Source organism: Nylanderia fulva, unplaced genomic scaffold, assembly GCF_048542155.1.
Source record: "Nylanderia fulva isolate GAGA-0341 unplaced genomic scaffold, ASM4854215v1 Scaffold12, whole genome shotgun sequence".
Lineage (NCBI taxonomy): Eukaryota > Metazoa > Arthropoda > Insecta > Hymenoptera > Formicidae > Nylanderia > Nylanderia fulva.
Genome location: NW_028189409.1, coordinates 5,155,695 through 5,163,449, shown reverse-complemented (window position 1 = coordinate 5,163,449; position 7,755 = coordinate 5,155,695). Strand labels below are relative to the sequence as shown.

The 7,755-nt window shown below is 31.9% G+C and overlaps 1 protein-coding gene across 1 annotated transcript; it reads left to right on the top strand.

The window, feature by feature from the left end:
- Positions 1–83: 83 nt before the first annotated feature.
- Sf3b1 (splicing factor 3B subunit 1) lies at positions 84–7,402 on the top strand. The gene is made up of 18 exons (XM_085479442.1): positions 84–352; positions 826–998; positions 1,166–1,340; positions 1,510–1,589; positions 1,706–1,873; positions 2,030–2,246; positions 2,325–2,729; positions 3,001–3,464; positions 3,549–3,906; positions 4,352–4,644; positions 4,753–4,878; positions 4,973–5,194; positions 5,267–5,449; positions 5,531–5,719; positions 5,916–6,091; positions 6,199–6,471; positions 6,628–6,844; positions 6,958–7,402. The coding sequence occupies exons 1-18, from the start codon at positions 325–327 to the stop codon at positions 7,114–7,116; spliced, it is 3,906 nt and encodes a 1,301-aa protein (XP_085335568.1). The 5' UTR covers positions 84–324; the 3' UTR covers positions 7,117–7,402.
- The last annotated feature ends 353 nt before the right edge of the window (positions 7,403–7,755 follow it).

Here is a 7,755-nt window from a genome sequence, read left to right as displayed (position 1 = left end):
TTATATCGCATGAATACGACTGTAATCTCATTGGACAAGAGAAATCTCTATATAGGGAAAGTCTCTATGATACAGACGTCACTGTTTCAGAAAGAGACAACAAGCTAAACTCTTTCTAACCACTAAAGTTCGTGCCAGAATGCGTAGAGTACTATTGCGGGTTCGATAATTCAATGTTTTGCTAAATAATCACACATATTGGGGTGTATTCTGTGTACTTCGGTGATATCTTTTCCCATATTAGTATTCTATTGAAGAAGACGATCCAATAGTGAAGAACAAGCAAGAAGAGAAGGTGGATTCGCCGCCAACTATTTCTTCACGATGGACTCCATTCCGAGGACGCATAAAGGTTTCACTCTACTACTAAATTGTTCTCGATTAATTTTTCTTTTAATTATCGATATTCATAAATACAATTTAGAAATATAAATATCTATACATATAAATATGCCTATACATATAAACAATATTGATTTAACCTCTATTATCAACATGTTTTATTTTATGAAAAATAATTATAACTATGAATTGATATTTAGGACAATTAAACTAATTAATATGTCAGAATTTATAATGTGTTAAATATTTAAAATATTTTTTTTTAATTAAATATCATACATCAGTATAATATAAATACTATTAGTTGCTCGAGTTGCCAAACAATTTTACATTCTGCGGCATATTTATTTTACAATAGAGCCAAAATAAAATTGTAATAAATGTAAATTTTACTCGCAAATCATTTTTAGATGTTGCAACAAATTTATTGGAACATGTAATTCTAATCTCTATGCCATTCTAATTATTTATATATTATTGCAGATATTGAAGCACAGATAAGAGAGATACAATCAAAGAAGAAAGAACTTTTAAATATAACATCTGAGAAAGAACAAGTTGCTTTGGGAAAGACAGGTTTTTATGATCAGGATATCTATGATGATAATAAATTTGATGGCTATGTCACATCGATTGCAACCAACGATGAAATCGAGGTAATGTTGCTAACTCAAACATTTCAATATATTTTTAAATAATAGAGATTAAGATTATAAATAAAAATTGAAGAATGGTTCAGAAAAATATAATTTGTATATAGTAATTTTTTTATTTAATCAAATAAGATCTAGAGATTGATAAAAATTTGATTTGTATGAGATAGGATTATGATCCATTTGCGGACAAACGATTACCCACCATAGCTGATAGAGAAGAGAAGGATTATGATCCATTTGCGGATAGACGACGACCTACTATAGCTGACAGGGAAGATGAATATAGGCAAAAACGACGTAGAATGATTATTTCTCCTGAACGTGTTGATCCATTTGCTGAAGGTATATTTTCTTTTGTAATTAATCTGGTTAAGTAATGAAAGAATATTAAATAATTGTAAATTAACTTGACAATTATATATTATATTAAATATCTATACAATTATTTAATATATTCGAATCAATCAACTTAATTATTTAATTAATATGATAATGACTTTTTTAATTACAGGTGGTAAGACACCTGACATTGGTTCTAGAACATATACCGAGATTATGCGAGAACAAATGCTCAAAGGTGAAGAGACAGAGGTATGTTAAAAATAAATCTTTTCTGGATATATAATATATAATACAGATAAAGAAAACATGAATATTAAAAAACAAATATAATTGACAAAACTTATATTTATATTTTGTATTTGTAGCTGAGAAAAAGATTAGTAGAAAAGGCTAAGGATGGTACTCTGAAAGCTAATGGTGAACCTAAACCAGCCCCCAAAAAGAGAGGTCGTTGGGATCAGACAGATGATACTCCAGTGTCAAAAAAATTATCTGGAACTTCAGCAACACCCACATCTTGGGATAATGCAGATGTATGTTTGTCACATTTATCTTTATTTATTTTAATCTTTTATTCAAATCTGTTTAATTCAATATTTAAAAAATTATTAAAATTTGATTGATTTAAATGTAATCTAATTTTCCTTTTTTGTTTAATATTTGTATAATTTTTTATTTTATAATTGTAGGTAACACCAGCTGCAGTTAGATGGGATGAAACTCCAGGCCATGGTAAAGGAGCAGAAACCCCGGGAGCTACTCCAGGAGTAAGCACAAGAATGTGGGACGCCACGCCTGCGCATGCGACACCAGGAGCTGTAACTCCAGGAAGAGAAACTCCTTCTCATGAAAAAACCGTAACGAGTCGAAGAAATCGTTGGGATGAAACTCCGAAAACTGAAAGAGGTAATTCTAAAATGTATAATAAATAAAAAATATAATCAAAAGTAATGACTTTGTATAATCATTTGTCTTATATTGTAGAAACTCCTGGACATAACAGCGGCTGGGCAGAGACTCCGAGAACTGATCGTGTTGCTGGGGACTTGATACAAGAAACTCCGACACCTTCGGCGAGCAAACGAAGAAGTCGATGGGATGAGACGCCGTCAAATCAAACGCCAGGCTCGATGACGCCGCAAACGCCGGCAACACCTCTGACGACTCCCCATCAGACGACAATACTAACTCCGAGTGCTACCACACCGACAGGACCTAAGGCAATGGGCTTGGCTACTCCAACTCCAGGACATTTGATGTCTATGACGCCTGAACAACTGCAGGCTTATCGTTGGGAACGCGAAATAGATGAGCGAAATAGACCTCTGTCAGATGATGAGTTGGATGCACTGTTTCCTCCTGGATATAAGATCTTGCAACCGCCAGCAGGTGAATTACACAAAATATGATATGGAAATTAATATTACCATTTTATATGCATACTATTACTTAGTATTCTAAATATTGTACTCTCTAAAAATATTACTTAGTATTCTAAAAATATAAAATAGATTTCAGAATATTAAAAAAATCCTAAAAATTAATATCTAATTACAATATAAAAATTATCTTGTGATAAAAAAATAGAAAATATATATATTTAAAATTTTATATTTGGTTATATATTATATAAGCATAATCACTTTATGTGCTTTTTCAGGATACATACCTATTCGTACACCTGCTAGGAAACTGACAGCGACACCCACACCTATCGCTGGTACACCTCAAGGCTTCTTCATTCAAACGGAAGACAAAAGCGCCAAATACGTAGACAATCAACCGAAGGGCAATTTACCATTTATGAAACCAGAAGATGCACAGTATTTCGATAAGCTGCTAGTTGATGTGGATGAAGAAACGCTGAGTCCTGAAGAACAGAAGGAAAGAAAAATTATGAAATTGCTTTTAAAAATTAAAAACGGAACTCCACCGATGCGCAAAGCCGCATTGAGACAAATTACTGATAAAGCGAGAGAATTTGGTGCCGGACCACTCTTTAATCAAATTCTCCCTCTTCTTATGTCACCGACTCTCGAAGATCAGGAACGTCATCTTTTGGTGAAAGTAATTGACCGCATTTTGTACAAACTTGACGATTTAGTGCGACCATACGTGCACAAGGTAATTATTTTTCTTATTGTTTTACGAATCAATTGTTTATTTGTTGTATCTCGTTTTTAATTCACTCGCTTTATCATTGTTTAGATTCTCGTCGTCATCGAGCCTCTATTGATCGATGAGGACTACTATGCTCGCGTCGAAGGCAGAGAAATCATTTCTAATTTGGCCAAGGCCGCAGGATTAGCCACAATGATCTCCACAATGAGGCCGGATATTGATAATATCGATGAATATGTTCGTAATACGACAGCGAGAGCTTTTGCTGTTGTCGCATCCGCTCTCGGAATCCCTTCACTTCTTCCGTTCTTAAAAGCTGTTTGTCGCAGTAAGAAGTCCTGGCAAGCGCGACATACTGGTATCAAGATCGTACAACAAATAGCTATTTTGATGGGCTGCGCCATTTTGCCGCATTTAAAGAGCTTGGTGGAAATCATAGAGCATGGTATGTAAATAAATTAACAGTTATTATTAACAGGATGTTGAAAAAAAGTAAAATATTTTAAGAGGATTTAGTATGTCTCAAAATAAGTTAAAAAGTCTTAATAAATATGGGTCTGCAAATGAGCCATTTTTTGAGAAATTTGCAATATCTCATATAACTTTTAATTTACCTATAATTTAATTTAATTTACCTATAATCACATGTGAATAAATAATAATAATAAAAATAAAAATTTAAAACAAAACTAAAAATTATAAAAATAAAAAATATATATATATTAAAATAAAAATATCTCGAAAACGATTTATCTGTGTACTCAATATTTTTTAAGACTTTTCGACTTATTTTTGAATATATTAAATCTCTTAAAAATACTTTACCCTTTTTTCAACACCTTGTATATATTATCTTTTGAAAAAAATAATCACAACACAAAATATTACAGGTTTAGTGGACGAACAGCAAAAAGTACGAACAATCACTGCTCTGGCCATCGCCGCGTTGGCCGAAGCAGCAACACCGTATGGTATCGAAAGTTTTGACTCGGTGCTAAAACCACTTTGGAAGGGTATTCGTACACATAGAGGAAAAGGTTTAGCAGCGTTCCTAAAAGCTATCGGTTATCTCATCCCTCTTATGGACGCAGAATATGCGAATTATTATACTAGGGAAGTAATGTTAATTCTTATACGTGAATTCCAGTCTCCTGATGAGGAAATGAAAAAAATTGTATTAAAGGTAAAAGAATTATTTTATTTATTATGTAAATAATCAGAGTCATACATGAGTTTATATATTTGTTTCATGAATTATTTTACATTGTATTTTTATGTATGTTTAAAATAGGTAGTCAAACAATGTTGTGCAACCGATGGTGTGGAAGCTCAATATATAAAGGATGAAATTCTGCCTCACTTCTTTAAACACTTTTGGAACCATCGCATGGCATTGGATCGTAGAAATTATAGACAGGTAAATTGAACACAGCTAATTGAAAAACTTTCCTTTGTAATTTTAGAGAGAAATTAATGAATTTTTAGTAACGAAATAATAAATAAAATTACAGCTTGTGGACACAACGGTAGAAATAGCCAACAAAGTGGGTGCATCAGAAATTATTAACAGGGTTGTGGATGATTTGAAGGACGAAAATGAACAATACAGAAAGATGGTGATGGAAACTATTGAGAAGATAATGGGCAACTTGGGAGCGGCAGATGTCGATTCTCGTCTAGAGGAACAGCTCATTGATGGAATTTTATACGCCTTTCAAGAGCAGACAACCGAGGTTTGTAAATTCGATATCCCTAATCTAAAAAAGGTAGAACAAATAATTTAAACAAGTTTTATTTATTTATAGGACGTTGTTATGCTGAACGGTTTCGGTACAATTGTGAACACATTGGGTAAAAGAGTGAAGGCATATCTTCCTCAAATATGCGGCACGATATTGTGGAGATTGAATAACAAATCTGCAAAAGTCAGACAACAAGCTGCAGATCTTATTTCACGCATCGCAGTGGTTATGAAGACCTGTCAGGAGGTAAGAGATACATAGTGTACAATATTTTTTAATTTTGTCATAAATATCAATTTAGAATAAATATGTATGTAATATTTCTAGGAAAAACTTATGGGACATCTGGGAGTCGTTTTGTATGAGTATTTAGGCGAGGAATATCCTGAAGTTCTGGGTAGCATTTTAGGAGCATTGAAAGCTATTGTTAATGTCATAGGAATGACGAAGATGACACCACCTATCAAGGATTTATTACCAAGGCTCACACCCATCTTGAAAAACAGACACGAAAAGGTAAAACTCATGTATATCTTGGATTATTTACAATTTAAATATAAAAATTTTTGAATGAAATAAATCTTTATTCAAATATAAAAATTGATTGTACCATGCATACGTAACATACTTTAATTCTTTGCTGAGTTTAATATACTATTTATTTATTATATACTATTTTAATAATCTATTTTAATATACTATTTTATCATAGGTTCAAGAAAATTGCATTGATCTTGTGGGTAGAATCGCAGATCGTGGTCCCGAATATGTTTCCGCTCGAGAATGGATGAGAATATGCTTCGAATTGCTGGAATTACTGAAAGCACATAAAAAAGCTATTAGAAGAGCAACGGTGAACACTTTTGGATATATAGCGAAAGCTATTGGGTAAGTTAAAAATAATTCAATGCTATTTATATACAAATGCATATATATTTATATTTATAATATTTTCTTTCTTTCTTTTTTTTTTTTTTTTTTTTTTTTTCAAACAGGCCGCACGATGTCTTAGCGACACTTTTGAACAATTTGAAAGTACAGGAACGTCAGAATCGTGTTTGCACTACGGTTGCTATTGCCATAGTTGCTGAAACTTGCAGTCCCTTCACAGTGCTACCAGCATTAATGAACGAGTATAGAGTACCCGAGTTAAACGTACAGAACGGAGTGTTGAAATCTTTGTCGTTTTTATTCGAATATATCGGCGAAATGGGTAAAGATTACATTTATGCTGTCAGTCCATTGCTAGAAGATGCGCTTATGGACAGGTAAGAGATCTAAATCATGTATTAATTTTATTAATTATAATACATTATTCTTCTGTCAACTTTTTTTATATACCTGCTTAGATTTGTATTTTATTTTATAAGATATTTTTTTATTGATACTATTTCTAATCTTCCACTCATTCTTATGATTTTTAGGGACTTGGTACATAGGCAGACAGCCTGTGCCGCTATCAAGCATATGGCATTAGGCGTTTACGGATTTGGATGCGAAGATGCACTGATACATTTATTGAATCACGTATGGCCCAACGTTTTCGAAACTTCACCGCATTTGGTTCAAGCGTTTATGGATGCTGTGGATGGATTGCGTGTTGCGCTTGGACCAATCAAAATTTTGCAATATACATTACAAGTATGTAATCTTTATAATTGCTTGAGATCGCGTTTTTATATATATCAGTGATTTTTTTATTTTGACAAATATATATACAATATTTATAAATGTTATATTGCTTTTTGTTACAGGGTTTATTCCATCCAGCCCGCAAAGTTCGCGACGTCTACTGGAAAATCTACAATTCTCTTTACATTGGTGGACAGGATGCTCTTGTAGCTGGTTATCCTCGTATCTTGAATGATCCAAAGAACCAATACATAAGATACGAATTAGATTATGTATTATAATAAACAACGTTTATATAGTTGTGAGAAACACAATGATTACATAATTCTAATAATTTATATTGACTACTGGCGCATAATAAGAATAATCTTATCGAAGAAGGATTTGAAATTCATTCTAAAGTTTATTAAATTAAACCTGACGCCGTATAGCGAAGTTCTCATTCCAGGATATCAAATTGTATTTAGTTTATAAATTAGGTGCATCTTTGATTAAATATTAAATTATATTTGACATGGGTAATTGACAATTTATCACTTTATGCTGTAGATAAACTTTATGATTCTCTGTCTTGTATAAATTTATATATTTTTGACCTGACTAATATAGCTATAGATATGTGTGGATGCATGTGGTGTGTGTGTATGAATGTATAAGTTGATACTCTTTTGTATTTCTTTTTCTTTAAGTAGAAGTTTGTTGGCTACAAAAATGAGTTAAACTATAAAAATTTCTTTTTTCTATATATTATTTATTTCTATATCTGGGTATTAAATTTTTTTTATTTTAGATCTGTCAAAGATTTCTCAGCATTAATTTTTTTTATTTATTTTGTAAAAATTAATAAAATTGAGAATTAAAATAGAAACTATGTGCTTTTTTGATGTCACATTTTTTTATTTTAATTTTTTTTACTTACA